Here is a 17,946-nt window from a genome sequence, read left to right on the forward strand (position 1 = left end):
CAGCTTTTACGTTTTATTGAACAAATACCTGAAGACACACTGACACATGATATGAACCCACGTGTATTCTGCATGACATAATCAGGTTTAGATTTACAGTAAAAGACAAAAATATATCACTTTCATTAGTCACTCGAGGCTCCACAAATAAAAACGGGAAAAAAGTATTAATCTTAAACACCATTTTGCATTAATTCCCAGCTCATCTCTGTGGAGTCTTAGTTTTAGTTCATTCCAAAGTCCAACTGGGATCCCATGAGTTATTCCAACACAGCAGATGTATGTGTAACTTCCATTCTACAATCTGACCATATCAGATTATTTAAACTAAATGTTTTGTTTTGTAATTGACTACCTTCCTTAAAGTGCAACTCTAATTTAAAAACACCTATGTGAGCCCAAAGTTACTCCTCTTAAGCAAATTTTAGTCACCATATTCCCCAAAAGAAAATAAACCTGAAAAAAAAAAATAATAATTTAGGTGTCTTTTTAAAATTCACACAGCTTAGAGGAAACATACAAATACATTGTGCTGAAATGGACAAAGCATTCACATTATTGCACATATACTGTTACAATAGCGAAACAGCAGTTAGTTCACAACCAGGTTAGCCTCACAGCCCCAGCATAATGGAAAGATTTCACTTGTAGTCGCCTTCCCGTTAGATAACAAAACACTAAATGAGCCTTTTACTAACCAGCTTGATCACAGTGATATTTTCAACACTGCTAATAAAACCCCTCAGTAAAGTCAGTAAAAAGTGTAAATTGAATATTATACAGTATATGCACTATGTTTTGGATCGTGTCAATTGCATGAAGACTTTGAATCAAAATTAAAATCTGTCACATTGTAGATTCTAAAATGAAATGTTTGAATGCAACCTGGCTGATGCACACAGCTTTAAAAAGCATTAAAAAGGCAGGTTTAAAAAAAAAAAAAAAAAAAAAAAAAAAGGCCAAGAAAAAGGAACTGCAAAACGGAGAAAAAAAGCCAGTCTGGTGAACATAAGGACACAAACACTTGGGAAAGATTTGTTTACTGCTGATGTGAATGCGTCATCACCAGTTAAATGACCTTTATCCAAACCATCATCAAAACACTTCTTGGCTTTTTTTAGAAGAGCACAAACACAGGTTACTACAGTAACCATCTGGTTACTCTCACAAATGATCAAACATAGTAACTGTCAGCAATCAACTATCCACAGCAAAGGTCCTCAAACAAGACTTTCAATCATCAAAATGCCAACACATATGAGGATCAAATATATAAAGCAAGTCCCATTAGGCTGCATTATTTTCATGCCCTCTCCATTACTGAAACAAAATGGCATTCACCCCTTTAATTCGTACCAAACAGCAGCAGGTTCTGTTAATCAGCAACACATAAAAACTGTAAACCTGGTTGATATTCTTAATAGCCAGGTAATTCATGTTTAAGTTACTGGTTTGTTTGTTTTTTAAAGTTTGAAGATTAAAATTCATAGTGTGTATTTAAATTACTCCATTTTGACCCCAGGGCTGTTAAATGCAATTAAAGCAAACCCCTTTTTTCACTTTGTGCTTACACTCAAAGTCTAAATTAGGGTTGAGGGCTACAAATGGCACAATAAAATGGTCCTTATATTGTCTCTCCAGATATCTTCTACCAGTGTCTTGAATCCACCAGCTCTGGTCGCAAACTCAGTTTCTTTAGTGTCTCATAGCCAACCACCATGACGATGGCGGTGGGTGTGGATGAAATGATGCGAGCAGACAGTCCTTTGGTCAGTCCCCAGAAGCCCTCCTCTTTGATCAGCTCCCTGAACGTCTCAATGATGGAGTTCCTCCCTTCAACCTAAACACATACAAATCCCATTATCATTTAGAACCACACAAACATCACAGCTAAGAGTAGGGCTGGGTAATGTGTTTAATCTAGTCAGTCAAGGCAAACATTTCCTTATTTACCTTTAGTAATGTAATATTTCTGCTTTAAGGGAGAAACTGTGAGTTAGTTAAAAAAAAAAAGTTTTACTCTTTGGTCTTGTTTTTGTTTGTTTGTTTGTTTTACAAGCTGGACCTGATCTTAAAGTAAGTGCTGGGAAATTCATTATTACCCCAAGGGCTACCAGACCATCTATGGTTTAGAGAGAGCTTAAAGAAGAATAGCACCGATCCTAAATAAATAAATGACATTTCCTGATCATGTTTGACTCTAATGAGCCCATCCATTAAAGGGTGGTGGAGGTGGAGGACGCCTCGGACAGGTTGCCAATCTGTCACTGTGCTAATAGTTGATTTTGACTTCTGCATTGAAACATCACTGTAGGTATGTCATAACCACAAACACCTCTGAGACTTTACACTATCACCCGTGGCATAACCCGACATGCATCTCTCTGGAAATGTAACTACACGTCACATCGATGTGCATTTCTGGCTACATTTTCTCTGCAGTTCTTCAGTTTATCAGTGAGAGAACCATCACCACCTCAGTATAGAGAATAATAATCACAGCATTATTTATAATGACTTTATAGATTTGTTTCTATTAAGGCTGCCATCGCATATAAGACACCTGGACATAATTACAAGGTGGTTAACACGTGCAGGTATGAATGCTGGTAACAGCCTCGGCCACATGTGTACGTTACATCACAGACTCTACAAGAATTCAACTGTAACACACACCCAGACAACTCCTCACATTTACACTTACAGCCAATTTATAACTACTATTTATGCTAGCATGGATGTTTTTGGACTGTGGCAAGGCAGCCATGTGGGCAAGAAGGCCACGTAAGCGCAGAGGGAACATGCAAGCTTCACATAGAAATGTGCAGTAGACTTATGCACGGATTGTGTTGGACTCTGTTATGTATATAAAATGTTTATGTTTGTTTAGTGTAACACCGAGGGCCGTGGGAGCGCTGCAATTTAAAATTCCTGTGTATAATCTGTACACATGGTTTTTGAAGATAAAGCTAACTTTGACTTTAGTGCCATTTTTTGCAACACATTCAACTTGCTATACATAAATATAACCGCTATATCCCAAATTTTAATCATATGTTTGCAATAAGTCCACAGTGACTAAATAAATTGCTTAAAAGTGGAACAGACCACCAAGAAACTTAAAATGTTTTTTTAAACACATTATTCTCCAGATACAGAAAAGTCATAATGTATCCCTCAAAATTGTAAATGAAAAGAACTTGCATAAAATCCTTTCAAATCACACATTTTATTCATTCATTCATTTATTTATTTGTTCATTTATAACTTCATTTTTGAGGTATTCTTGCTATAATTTGCAGCAAAAATGAAAATAAATGCATATTGTGGCCAATATGCAAAAAGTATGCATGCACATCAACATAGACCATTTCCAAAAGTGCATTCAAACCTCTAAGGCACAAAAGTCAAACATGACTTTTTAATAACACAAGTAGGGATGGGTACCGGTTTCGGTTCTGACATAAACGGTAGTAACCAGACTGAAAAGCAGCGCACATTTCGGTGCTTTATTTCGGTGCTTTTTTTTCCTGAGCTGTGATACACTTTGGATTTTAGCCAATATTTTACCTTTCCAAAGATAGTAGGCGGGCCCAGGTACGTACGTTCTTTTAGAGCAGAGCTACAGATTAAAAATGCCCAAGGCGAAGCGGTCAAAAGTCTGGCTGTACTTCACAGCAAAAGATGCAAACCCAGCAGCCTGCAACAAGTGCTTTAAGCTGATACTGTGATACTGTGCAAATGAGGTAACTCCTTGAATCCGATGAAACACCTGGCGACGCATAGCGTTTTTTTAAAAGCCGAGAAATGCGCCGTATTTGATTGCTTGCTGCGAGACCTCACACCGTGCACATCTACTGCGGGTGTGGTGCCTGTTATCGGACCCGGAGTTAGCAACATCCCCCAAGAACCCGAAGAGGAGAGTCCTGGCCCCTAGCCCTGTCAGTGTAGCAGAAATGATGACGGATGATGATGGCAGCAGCAGCCGTTCTTCTCTGGGTGAGTAGCTTAATGTTGTTCGTGTGTAATTTACGTTGAGTACGCTAACACGTTATTAAATTAATGCATGTAAGGTGAACTAGCAAACACCGTCGTAGTTACATGCGGCTGTCTTCTTGTTTGATGGCAGATACTCCCTTCACCCTGGCCAAAAAGGCTAAAATGACCAAAGAAAAAGTGGAAAACAGTTAAACATGAGAGGTTTTTGGACAAAGTTTGTGTTTTTTCCATTGATTAAGCACTGCTTCCAGCCAAGAGTGAGACCATATATGCCCTATAGCTGCAGAAAAGGCTAACATTGTTATCTTTTTACAAAAAAACAGCTGAACATGAGAGGTTTTTGGACCAATTTTGTGTTCTCCATTCTTTAAGCACCGGTTTGAGCACCGGTTTGAGCACCGTTTAAGCACCGGCACCGTTTCAAAAGTACCGGTACCGGCACCGGTATCGGATAAAACCTAAACGATACCCATCCCTATGATTGACATTAGCAGAAGGAAAACAGCTGTCTGGGACATAGTGAAGGCGCAATATGTAAGCGCAACTCCTGGAGTTTTATATGCAAAAAAATAATGCTCTAACTCATTTGATTGCATTTCTACCAGCATTTAAAAATAGATATGCAAAGCTGGAAGCGCAGGCAATCCTGCTGGTGATAAAGAATAGGAAGGGTCATTTTCACACAGACTTCTTTTTGCAACCAAAGGTGCCACCACCTGTTGGCCATTCGACAGGAAGCAGTTTTCCTTTATATACAGTCTATACTTCCAACATTTGTATTTGATGAGAAATATAATAGCTTACCTGGACTCGGGCTCTGACCACATCCATTGGATTGGTGACAGTGGAGGCAGTAGCAGCAGCTAGTGGTCCAGCCATGGCTTGTAAGATCAGATGAGGACAGTCGCTGGGAGCCAGTTTAGAGAGTTGCTCTGCAGAACATTACACATGCAGATATGTTATTAATCACATGTTGACGCCACGAAGCATTCATTCACACTACAAATTTACTAAAACAATGAAAACACAAAAGATAAGACAGACTTACAGCCTCAAAGTTAAGAAACTGCGCTATAGCTTCCACTTACCAGCATAAAAGTGATAGAAAGGCCACCACACAGCACTGTTCGGGATATAGGTGAGTAAAGAAGCCACATATCCCCTGTAGAAACCCCTGAACCCATCAGCAGCAAAAATCTGAGCAATAATGTTCCTGGTTTGGCCAAACACTTTCTTTGGCTTTCCAGTCTCAGTGTTTGAGTAAAGCCGAAAGCGTGTGAGGTGCTGCCCTTGGCCCTGCATCATCAGCTGCTGAGATATGACATCTATGGGAACAGTGATGCTCTGAGCGACCAGGGAGGCCGAGCCCCCCGCCACCAGTGACTTGACGGTGTTGTCCTCTGAATACTGCGAAACGTACTTCCTCACCAGCTCATAGGTGGTTATGTATGCTTGGCCTGAGATGAGGGTGAAGGTGTTGACCATGAAGCCACGATACAGGCCTCGTACGCCCTCCACCCGCAGGATCTTGAAGAAGGCATCGAAGGTGCCGCCATAGAGTGACTTGCCCTTCTGCACTTGCAGTCGAGTCCGGATCAAAGTGGCCGGGTAGACTGTGGCCCGGATTGTCATAGTCATGAACAACCCAAAGGAGTAGAACTTCTTTTTGTCGAGGTCCTCCCATTCGATGATCTGGATGTTCCTTTTCTGCTGCATCCTGACAGCTGTAGGTGCCCCCTCATCAGACGGATTCTTGTCTAACACACAGAAGAAAAAGAAAGAAAACAGAACAGTCTTTAAAGTGGCAGCTAAAAGAAACTGCGCTTGTTTTTTATATTCAAAATGAAAAACTGGCAAACATTTTGTGTTCTGAAACTCTATTAGACACTGTATTCTGGAGTTGAAGGGCAAGTGCAGAAACTTCATGAAAATCCTCCCGGATGCAATACCAACATCTCTAATTTAGGTGATCTTGTACCATTTTTGCCATTCCTAATATTACCAAAATATATGACGAAATACCTTTAATACAAAACTGGTTGTTACTTCTCCTTGAGCAGTAATGTTTAACTTATATCCAGTTATCTACGACTGAGTTCAAGGGTCATGCTGAAACTAGCAAATCAAAGCTAAAAGGCTGTTTCTAAAGAAATAAGTGTCTTAAGCAAAAACTGTACTGCCATGCTCTTACAAATGTCTGATTATATATATATATACACACACACACATTATAGCAGAATGTAGCTGACCCCGGTGTCAGAGGACACCACGTTCCGGAGTCAACGTGGAGTCAACTGGAGCGCCAGTGTTTCATCTGAAAACAACACGTAAACCTAATATAGCAACTAACACACTGAGCAAGCCAAAAGCTTCACAAAACGTGCCAGTTGCCACCTGCTGGTTTAGCGTTGTTAGCTAACATATTTTAGCTTAAGCCGCGCTAGCCCCGGGGTAAACGATGTTAGCATTGGTTGAACGTTAACTAGCTTAGTGACTACTTACCTATTCGGACATATGTTTATTTCAGAGTCATCTGCTTAGTGTAAGTCGAACATGAAACATCGCGTCAACAAATGACTGGGAATGTGTAACTAAAGCTAGCGTGGGTGCAAGACAAGAAAACACGGAGTTGGCTAACTTCCCAGCTAGTAGGCTAACTCTCTGAGATCTTCCTGCTCCCATTCAAACGCCATGCTGTTCAAACACCCAATCACATGCAACGTGTCTTCTTCGCTTTCTTTTACATTAGGCTTCCGGATATTTCAGCTGTCTCGTTACTGTCGCGCACCACCAGGGCTGGAGTAGTAAATGTATTTCAGCAAGTTCAAGAGGCAAGAAAAGGTAATTTACCAGACTTCTGTTTTGAATATATACTTTATCAGGGCCCAGTTTCTGATATTAGTTTAAGTAGCGTTTATCATAGTGAACGCGACTTGGTTTAATTTATTGATCATTCATGGTATAAAATATGTTCCCAATGATATTATAATCTTGGTGTTCCATTGATTTTACCAAATTAATAAAAGCAAATATTTACAATCTAAAGAAAGAAAGAAAGAAAGAAAGACTAACAGCTTACTGAGTATAACTGAAAACAGAATAGTAGTTCAACTCAATGACAACAATGACCCACAACATGTAAAAACATACCTAATGACCTTATGACTCTTAACTGTGTCATGTGCCATGGCTCAGAAGTCATTTGATATTTTTGCTTCTCCACAAGACAGTGCAAGGGTTATTTGTGACAAAAACATGGCAGCAAAAGTGAAAGGGAATGTTTACAAGATTGTACTGAGACCTGTGAAACAGTGGTGCTGACAAAAAGAGATGGAGGTAGCAGAGTTGAAGCTTTTCACTGGGAGTGACCAGAATGGACAGGATTAGAAATGAGTACAACAGACGGTTAGCTCAGGTTGAGCAGTTTGGGGAAAAGTTAGACAGGCAAGGCTGAGATGGCCTGGATATGTGCAGAGGAGTGACAGTGGGTGTATTGGACTAGGAATGTTAAAAATAGAGCTGCCAGGCAGGAAACAGAGAAATACCTCACAGGAGGACATGCAAAGGGTTGGTGTGACAGAGGAGGCAGTTTATCCGCTGTGTCTACCCCTAGAGGGAGCAGATGGAAGAAGGAGGATGTACTTTTGCTTCGGTAAAGTTGTCATTTTTAAAAGTGCCATTAGGAGGTGTTCAAGTACATCACTAACCAGCAGTCAGTGAGCTGTGCACTGTGTTACAGACTGATCGGTCCTCCCACTGAGAGGTGGCGCTGCTGAGCGGCTACTTCACTGACGCGGTACGCCGGTGTTTGTGAGGAAACGCCAAACTGAAAGTAGTGGACCTCTCATCCTGGGCAAAAGTACGCCAAGTTAGACTCGTTCACCAGAGGTAAATAATACACAATTACTATATAGTCACTGCAGCACTTGTTATTTTAGCATAATTTTACATCTTTACTTCCTTTTGTCGTGGAGCAGCTTGGCGACTTCGTTTGTTATGAACTAGCTCGTTAGCATGCTAGCTAACATGCTGAGATATTGCAGATTCATTCTGCTGCACCAGTTAGCCGACTAGCTGCCAAGGGCTTATTAAAGCACGCGTTGTTTTTATAAACCAGCTTCAGAAACTTTTAGCACCTATTTTGGTTTCTAACTTTAGCAAAATATATGTTGACTTTCTTTATCTCTGAATTCAGATACGTCTTGTGTCGATTTTAAAAAGGCATCGTTTTTGGGTCTTGTCTTCTGCAGCTTACGCCTGTCTGTAACTGCTGCTCTTTTTACTTTTTCAGGATATTGCCAGCGACTTGAGAAAATGGTACGTAGCTGTTATACTTTTTAAAAATCTCAAAATGTTGTTTGTTAGTTTTTTTCAACTAGTATAGGCATTAATTTTGTGTTGTTGTTGTTTAGTCTCGCAGATATGATTCCCGGACAACCATATTTTCTCCAGAGGGTATGTTTTATTTCTTATCTAAGACTTTGTAACCAAATACTGGTCAAAATAATCCAACACAAGAGGCCAAATACTATCACTCTATTATTACATTGTATTACAATCTCATGAGTTTTTGTTATTTTAATCCCTCTATGAACTTCAAACCAAATACAAACTATCAAAATACACCAACTCATGACTAGTACTTAAAGCAGGAACATGTGGATTAATGAGCCTAGTTCAACGCCCTAGAAATAAACACTCTGGGTCAACATATGAATAATTTGAGTTTAGTATTTTACTTCAGGGGCTACCTGTGAGCTCTAATCCATAGTGAAACTGCTGTAAAAGTATTTTTCTTTAGTATTTTATATAGCCACCGTTTTCCAAAAACTGGTCTTAAAGGGGTTTTTTTTAGTATTGTTCATTTAAAAACCCAAATTTTTGTAATTTACAGGACGCCTGTATCAGGTGGAGTACGCAATGGAAGCAATCGGTCACGCTGGAACGTGTCTGGGTATCCTAGCAAATGACGGGGTGCTGTTGGCAGCAGAGAGACGCAACATCCACAAACTGCTCGATGAGGTTTTCTTCTCTGAGAAGATCTACAAACTCAATGAGTAAGTGAGCTTCACTAGATTCTTACCTTTAAAATGTATTCAATTATTTTGTTTTTGGTTAACATTGCGTTTGTGGTCACATTTTCAGAGACATGGCCTGCAGCGTTGCTGGGATCACATCAGATGCTAATGTACTGACAAATGAGCTGCGGCTAATTGCACAGAGGTGAGTTTCAGAAGGAGACAATTTTATGGCTGTAATTAGAAACAAAGGGATGATGGTGAATGCAGGCTGATGTAACCACCACCACCAGCAGTTGTTTTCATACCCACAAATAAAGAAAAAGCTAAATATGTGTAGACTGGTGCACTTTCAAAATGAGTCTTATTACTTGAGTTATGTTATTACAAAATGTGTTAAATAGTTGGTGATCTGAAATTTGAGATTACAGCCTTAAACATGTGTCTGTAGTTTCTAACCATTTCTCTCATTTACACCAACCACTAACCAGTTTGAATTCTTCTTAGGTATTTATTGCAGTACCAAGAGCCAATACCCTGTGAGCAGCTGGTCACAGCTCTGTGTGACATTAAGCAAGCTTACACACAGTTTGGAGGTAAGATGCACTGTCTGTTTTAATCCTCACAGCCTTTTACATTGCTCACCACGGCAAATCTCCTCTACTTATTGTCAGTCCTTACATTTAAAGTGTTTTAAATGGGGATGTGCTTGACTAGTCAACTAGACATTTAAACACTGCTGCCCTTGCTCTTTAACACCAGAAACACTAGTTAGTTAAACATCCAGCCATCCGCTTATCCTTTTCAGGGTCGCTGGAGCCTATCCCAGCTGTCATAGGGCAAGAGGCGGGGTACACCCTGGACAGGTCGCCAGTCTGTCGCAGGGCTAACACACAAAAACAGACAACCATTCGCACTCACATTCACAACGATGGGCAATTTAGATTAATCAATTAACCTATCCCCACTAAGTGCATGTCTTTGGACTGTTGGAGGAAGCCGGATTACCCGGCGAGAACCCACGTAAACATGGGGAGAACATGCAGACTCCATACAGAAAGACCCCAGTTTAATGGTGGAGTTGAACTCAGGACCTTCTTGCTGTGCGGCAGCAATGCTAACCACCATGCCACCATGCTGCCGGTTAAACATAATATTCTTATTTTATTATTGTACAACTGTAGTTGCCGGTTCAAAGTCATTACTGTGCCAACAGCTGCTAAGCAGGGCTACAGCCTCTGACAGACAGCTACACCACCCTCATAGACAGACCTGTCTGTCTATGAAGGGAAGTTGTGAATGAGAAAGAGGTGGGAGTAAAGAGAGGACAGCCATGCTAACCCGTGTGGTTCTGCAGTACTTTGATTTCAAAAAGAATTAGCAGGTGTATGTCAGCTGTGTATGGAAACAGTAACCAAAGCCAGGTGTAACCACAATCCACAGCAAGGTGTGGAGGCTAGCATGTTGCTGTTGCTGCTAGCACTGCTAAGCTTAGCAAGATTCTTCAAATTAATCTGACACTTTGTGTTTTTGCAGTGTTATACATCCATGATACAAAGTGACACACATAACAGCAACATTTAAAACATGATTTGATTAACAAGAAACGCGATTAACAGTTTCTTCTAGCTACTAAAATACACCAAATATTTATCTACGTCCATTAACGTGTGTGCAGTTTTCAGTGTTTTCTCAGTGTGTTTTGTATTCGAGACTAGTCAATTAGTGAGATTTTTTCTTCTATCATTTAAGTGACTAGTAAATTAGTTGCCAGGAACATCTGTAGTTTTAAATGTCTCTTCATAACACTGACTTTTATACTTTTTTTGTCAAATCTCATATCTGTGAAGAAGCTCTCCTCTGCTTAAAACACAAAAGATGTATATAAGCATTTTCTAATAGCTGTGTGGTTTGTCTTGACAGGTAAGAGGCCATTTGGTGTTTCTCTCCTCTACATGGGCTGGGACAAGCATTACGGCTTCCAGTTGTACCAGAGCGACCCCAGTGGCAACTATGGAGGCTGGAAGGCAACCTGCATTGGCAACAACAGCGCTGTAAGCCTGAAAATACTCTGATAATGAAAATCTGTGAAATGATCTGATTACATACACCAGGTAGTGGGAAGCAAACCAGATTGTAGTCTTAAATCTCAGAAGCTCATGATAATCCTTTATTTACCTTAGTTTCTTTGATTTTTATTTTATTTCTTTATTTTTTTGCCTTGGATTTGGTTAAACCCATGTAATAATGGATATTCTAAATGTTTGTCTTTTTTCTAGTGAAATTCTAGAGGCCTAAGTGACATATGTATACACATTTTTTTTTTTTTTAATACATTGTTTTTGTGGCGTTTGACACGTTCACTTCTTTGCTTCAGGCTGCCGTATCCATGCTGAAGCAGGACTACAAAGAGGGAGAGATGACTCTGTCCTCTGCACTGGCTTTGGCTGTCAAAGTCCTCAACAAAACAATGGATGTCAGCAAGCTGTCGGCAGAGAAAGGTGAGGTGCAAAAGGACTTTTTTACTGTTATTTCCATTTATTATAATGGAACCTAAATCGGAGCAACAGCATATGATAATAAAACCCTGTTTCGCACTGACTGTTTCAGTGGAGATTGCCACCCTGACACGGGAAGATGGGAAGACGAAAATAAAAGTGCTGAAACAGAAAGAGGTGGAGGAACTCATCAAGCGCCACGAGGCCGAAGAGGCGAAGGCCGAGAAAGACAAAAAGGAGAAGGAGCAGAAGGAAAAGGACAAATGAGCAAAATAATAATAACTTTCTTTTCACCCGTGTCACCAAAACCTGTTTTGTTTTGTCTTTTACATTAAACGTTTGGAAACTGATGGAAATGTTGGTTTCTTTGTACATGTCATACATATGACCCTTGTTTTATTTACACAATAAAACACGCTTTAGAGCAATATCAATGTAATAACCAGTATGCTGAATTTTGAAGTCAATTAAAGGCCATCTGTATGGCTGTGTTGTCATAAGCTCCCCTTGTTTTTTGCCACTTGATGGAGCCATCGGTCTTGTGGATGAACACTTTTTATTCAACATAAGAGAGACTAAGAAAACACTCTACTTTTGGTAGTATCGCAATTAATTGTGAAACTCATTTCAAAAATAAAAAAATCAAGCATGTTCAAGCACACATCCAGTCACCAAAATCGAGATCACAGTTTGACTATTATTCCAAAGAAATAGAAGTTGTTATGTGCTCTGTTTTCCCAGAGAGGCAGATAAATATTTACCACATGTCTTACATAACCTTTTCTTCCATGACACTGAGCGTTAAAAATAAAGTTTCCTGTGTTTACTGTTGGCCCATTGAGCCTCGCATCCTTCAGCCAGCTCCATCTGACTTCCTCTGTAATGCGATCTGCTTACCACTTGATGGCGAATGTGTTCACCTTTCAAATATACTCCAGCCGATGTCCTGGTATGTGTTAGGCAACACATGTGCACTTAATTCTTCTCATAGAGTTGTAGCATGGCTCTATCATTTTTATCTCAAAACACTGCTCAGTTTGCACCATAAACTATGAAAAATAACCGCCACAATTTGGTTAACAGGCGAACAAGACGTACTGAATACAGAGCAGCGGAGCCAGACTCACAGATGTAAAAGTTTAAAATAAATCACACACAATCCTAAGTGATCAGGCAATAGTTGTCATTATGCCATCAATTTTGTGTACACAAACACTCAGATTTGTTGGATTGCATGGTATAAAGAGCAGGTGGTTAATATGAACACAACTCAGTGCCTGTATCACTGGTGCGTGATCAGTAAAGGGAACTTTGTTACAAATGATGTAGGTGGTCACTAAAACCAGCCGTTGTTAACACTATAGAACCACTAGAAGGTTGAGCTGACCGACACCATCACTTCCTGTATAGACAGAAAATATCTCAGCAGAGCTCCAATCAATAAAGCAAATCTTCTGGTCAGTGTTTTTGTTTTGGACTGTTCATTTCTATTTTTCTTTACATTCTTTGCTATAGAACTTTATAGATATATATATAGATAGATAGATATATTTTATATGTATCTTTTTAGTCTTTTCACATCACCTGGAAAGATTGTGGTGCACTAACTTAGTTTTTAATACAGCGGTTGATTGCCAGTTTCTTCCCTCATATTTGCTAAAGCGAGGTTGTGTATATTGCATTGTGTTGTCAGCAGTACGTGACAGAATTTGTTCACGAGTGCTTTTGCACATTTTTATTTATAATATAGGCTCAAATTCACAAGTGTTTGGACGGTGGCGCAGTTTAGGAAATCTTGCGTCTGCATACCAGCGCAATGAAGCAATCAACACTGTTTAGTTCAGATTTTCAGCTTTATTTTAGTGGGTTTAAAAATACTGCAACATTTCTATAAATAGAGAAACAGTGGAGTGACGGCATCCTTCACAGAGAATGGGGTTGTCCCATAAATTTGCCCTCCCGTTGAATCTGTCGGCTTTCTCTTTGTTTATAATGAGACTCGAGTATGGCCTCCTGAACTGCATTGTTAAAGCAAGATGGCAGAGTGCTGTCCAGAGCTTTCAGATTTTCATGTTTTGGTTATAAAGGCCTCAGACAAAGAGGAATGAGAAGAACAAAGTCGATATTGCTCTGCCTTTTCTTGCATGGAGAGCTCTTGGAGCTACTGAGGGTCTCTCAAGTTAGTTCTGGTTTCTGTTGGTTTTTTATTTTTGTTTTTTAGTCTTTTTTTCTCTTTCTATCTTTTTATTCTTGATAACAAAACAGGATAGCAATTAAATGAAACATATCCATGACAAGGACATGGAGGACTTGCAAGAACAACAGAAACTGGAAAACAATCATTTTAATACAAAGGATGGTGTAATGCACAAAGAACTGCTGTGCAAGTAAGTTTAACTACATTCCCGTCACTGATCAAATAAAAGATGGGATTAAATAAATGTTAATATTAAAATTAATAACATTAATAATTATCATCTTTATCCCCTATATGCTGTGATGATAATTATAAATATATACACCTGTGTCATAGTGATAATTACCAAACAACCTCACACATAAGAAGATATGTTTATATGTAAATGCATAAAAACACATCGAGCAATTCAGTGCTGCATATAGGAATTTTACAAGTTTACAATAGGTTAATGTTACAGATTTGCCTTAAAACGTTCCTTTTTGATAAAGCATATAGTCAGGGCTAGATCATGTGACCCGGAATCCTCCTTTAGTTATGCTGCAATAGGCCTAGGCTACTGGGAGCCTTCCCATGATGCATTAAATGTTCCTCCTTCTCTCACCTTTTTTTACTCAAATTTTTTTATACACCACTCTGCATTTAATCATTAGTTATTATTCATATTCCAAGCGAGAACACTTGAGCAGACAGGGTTATCATGGTCAACATCTCCAAACAAGAGACACCTTGATCGATGTAAATACAGAGGAATAAAAAATAGTCTGCAAGGTTAGTGTCTCACTGGGGTATCTAAAACAGCCTGTTCAAATCTGGATTCTCTGGACAGATTAACCAGAATGGGGAAAATAGAGAAGTGTGGAAAGTGAAAGGAACAGCTTTCTCACAAACATATGTCAAACATGGTGGAGGCAATGTTATGGTATGGGCAGCTGCCAGTGGAACTGAGTCACTAGAGTTTATTGATGATGTGACTGTTATTAGAAGCAGCGGGATGGACAGTGTGCAGGGTTGTACTCTCTGTTCGGATTCACCCTGTTGCTGCCAAACTGATCAGATGGCCCTTCGTACTGCAGTTGGATAACGACGCAAATAATATCATGATGAGTTTATTAAAGTAAAGGAACAGAAATGAATGAGTCAGTCAAGACTGTAGACAAAACTGAAGGCAGCACAGGATGCCTGGCAACAAGGATTTGCTTTGAAAAATGATATAAGCATACATTTTTGCTGGGACTCTAAATATCCTTGGAATGAATAGATAGATAGATAGATAGATAGATAGATAGATAGATAGATAGATAGATAGATAGATAGATAGATAGATAGATAGATAGATAGATAGATAGCCACGATGAAGGGTTCTAACCCCAGAATCTTGGAATGAATTATGGATTTGACGGGGAGCCTCAGTGGATGGATCAGCAGTGTGGTTACCTGAGAGCTCCTTGAAAGGCTTGTCAGTAAATGATTCAGAGATTATTTGCAAAGACAGAGGGAGTAGTGAATTACAAAGGTTGTCAGCACTCGTCTCCATCTCAGCCCCTGAGACACAAACGGGTCTCCTTGCAGCTGTGTTCCTCAGCTAGAAAACAAGCAGGAGTAAACCAAACACTTTAGATGCCTGGTTAAATGTCTTGCCAAATAGAAAATTAAATAAATAAATGAATGAATAAATAAATAAGTAAAATTGCATTGCTTTGTTTATGCTAATCTTGATTGTTAAACCAGATGTCAAAGTGAATATTATGAGTCATGCAGAAGATAAACTGAGAGTAGATGAAAATATCTGCCTGGTCACACGTGCCAGCTTAGCTGCTATCAAACAGTGGCAGCCAGCTGCTGGCAGAACGTAACTAAGAAGGTAACTTTAGGTAAACTAAGAATGGAAAAACACACTCACACAAAAACGCAATGTTTCTTCTTCTTCAAGACAGCTTTCTAACAGGAGAGTTTGTGCGTGTCCCATTAAAACTGATGTATTTGAGCTACGTCCAAGATAAAGGCTACTGAATTGAAAACTTCTTTTTGCTTGACGTCAGTCTTTCAGTTTGGATCTAACATGGACTTAAAATGTAAGTCAACAGCACTAATTCATTTAAAGGCCAGGCGTGGTGTGGCCATAGTGTTGAGTGGGAGGGTTCTTGGAATCTGAATGACTGTTGGCCACTTGGGGGCTTCCCCTCCTGGGCCCGGGCCAAAACAAATTGTGGAGCAAACATGTCCAGTGACCTCCCCCTTTTTCTAATTATGTAAATCTAAAGTTTTGAAATAGGAATTTTAACTTCTCGGTTTAAAATTTCACTTTTACAGAGAGCAATTCATCTTAAGGGTCACCGAAACGTCGTTGAACTCGCATATCCTCCAAAACAACCCGAGCATGTTGGGATGACTCTCGTGGAAGCCAACCACTGTGATGACACAGATAGGGAGACCATGGCAATCTGCTGCAGTGTAAACATAGCACCAGAAAAGCACTGGAATGTCTCTGCAGTGGGAGCTGGAGTATGAGGTCAGCCAGAGGCCAAGGCAGGTGGTATATATCAGAATCGAGGCTGACATCTCAGCATTAAGTTATCCAAACAAGAGGCAGGCGGTATGTTATTCTGCTAGCGCTGGAGGAGGAGCAGCAGGAGCAGGAGGAGGAGATGATTGAGGAGGAAGGAAGAGTGAAGAGAAAGGGGGGGGCTGAAGGAGAATGAGAACAAGGGGGAGTGACCCTATAATCGTCTTCTCATCTCTCCCCCAGTCCCAGAGGAGAGGCACACCAGTTAGCATAAAAGGCTAAACATAACATCAAACTTGTTGCCTTTTTGAAGCCTTTGATCCCATCGCTGATCCTGAGAGTCTAAGCCACCTATCACTGGCAGCAAGTCCAAGATGGTTTACAGCACAGGAGACCCCCAGCCATCCAGACTTTAGACTTGCACTGATGCAGAGCTGGGACCACGTGTTTGACGACTGACGACATCAGTTCAGTGCTTCTTCTAGGCCCACCTGGATTGCTGGCTGGCTCAGAACGGAGTAGGCATGGTTTGCAGTCATGCCATGCAGCTCATCTCTGAACCTGAGCCATGCAAAGATCAGCTCTTCTTAAATGGCTAGATTCAAAACAAATAAGGACACATTTATGTTATTATTGCCACATGTAAAAGCCTCAATTGAGTCAAAGCGGTTTGTGCTTTTATTTTTAGTGTAATCTTTTTGTTCTTTTTCTTCCTTTTTTTTTTAGATAGGAGGAAATAACAAGATGACGGGAAATGAGGAGCACACAACAAAGGTCAGAGGCCAAACACAAACAGAGGAAGGCACCAGCATCTTAACCCCTAAACCACCAGGATGTCCCAGGTCTGACTTTTACCTAAGAAGGATCGAGACTTTTAACACGAGTACCTAAGCACAGTGTGAACCCAAGGATCATTTATTTATTTAACAGCCATTTTTATTATGGCCTTTGAATGTTAACTCTTAATCTAGAAACTGAAGGAGGAGGTTGGCTTCAGGTGCATGAAGTGAAGCTCAAAGTTCAGCATTTCACACCAAATTAAACTCATTCAGCTACTGAACTGGAGCTGCTGCTTCTTTCTGGATAAGATGAAGCATGTGGCTATAAAAGACTCACTGGCTGTGTCATATAGCTTTATCATCTTTAAAGTAATAACTTCAGAAATCCGCACTGCACAGCATCCACTTTGAGGTATTGTAGGTAACTCCTGTAATCGCAAACCTGCCCTTACACCAGGTAGTCGTCATCTTTAAACTATGAAACTATGTCTTTAATCAACATTACCTCTTTTACTGACTGTACCATTTACCATCAGGCTCCTATTTAAAGCCAAGGCCATTCAGCGATGTGTGAAATCCTGACCTTACTGGGATTCAGGAATTAGATAATCTTCTCATCCGTGACAGTAATTTTGCGAGCAGCCCGCAAATCCAGGAGATTACAGGCTCGCCGCTCACCACCAGATCAAGACGGTTCACCATAAATGGAGTCGAGGAGCAGTAAACAATAATTACAAGCCGAGCTCCTGATATGACCTATTATGGAGAGGCAAATGAAGCTATGTTGCTGCTGGCACATAATAGCAGGCTTTATGGGGCATTATACTGGATTGGCATAGGCTGATATTTTGGGGAAAACATTTACATGGCCTTGAAACAATAATACATGGTTAATGTAAAAAAAAAGTTTAACCCCCCCCCCAAAAAAAAAACTTTAGTCATTTTTCTA

General features: G+C 40.0%; 2 protein-coding genes and 1 long non-coding RNA gene across 3 annotated transcripts; 2 read left to right on the forward strand and 1 right to left on the reverse strand.

Annotated features, from left to right (window-relative positions):
- On the reverse strand, positions 1 to 6,738 carry slc25a44b (solute carrier family 25 member 44b). The gene is made up of 4 exons (XM_003450787.5): positions 6,502 to 6,738; positions 5,088 to 5,756; positions 4,804 to 4,931; positions 1 to 1,840 (listed from the first exon to the last, which is right to left on the reverse strand). The coding sequence occupies exons 2-4, from the start codon at positions 5,713 to 5,715 to the stop codon at positions 1,649 to 1,651; spliced, it is 948 nt and encodes a 315-aa protein (XP_003450835.1). The 5' UTR covers positions 5,716 to 5,756; positions 6,502 to 6,738; the 3' UTR covers positions 1 to 1,648.
- LOC112843303 (uncharacterized) lies at positions 6,515 to 17,058 on the forward strand. The gene is made up of 3 exons (XR_003215557.1): positions 6,515 to 6,647; positions 6,749 to 6,840; positions 16,945 to 17,058. It is a non-coding gene; the product is annotated as an uncharacterized LOC112843303 (long non-coding RNA).
- psma4 (proteasome 20S subunit alpha 4) lies at positions 7,739 to 11,892 on the forward strand. The gene is made up of 9 exons (XM_019353115.1): positions 7,739 to 7,887; positions 8,291 to 8,316; positions 8,412 to 8,454; positions 8,894 to 9,056; positions 9,145 to 9,222; positions 9,525 to 9,613; positions 10,941 to 11,071; positions 11,395 to 11,518; positions 11,628 to 11,892. The coding sequence occupies exons 2-9, from the start codon at positions 8,314 to 8,316 to the stop codon at positions 11,780 to 11,782; spliced, it is 786 nt and encodes a 261-aa protein (XP_019208660.1). The 5' UTR covers positions 7,739 to 7,887; positions 8,291 to 8,313; the 3' UTR covers positions 11,783 to 11,892.
- Positions 17,059 to 17,946: the final 888 nt, after the last annotated feature.

Source organism: Oreochromis niloticus, linkage group LG1 (assembly GCF_001858045.2).
Source record: "Oreochromis niloticus isolate F11D_XX linkage group LG1, O_niloticus_UMD_NMBU, whole genome shotgun sequence".
Lineage (NCBI taxonomy): Eukaryota > Metazoa > Chordata > Actinopteri > Cichliformes > Cichlidae > Oreochromis > Oreochromis niloticus.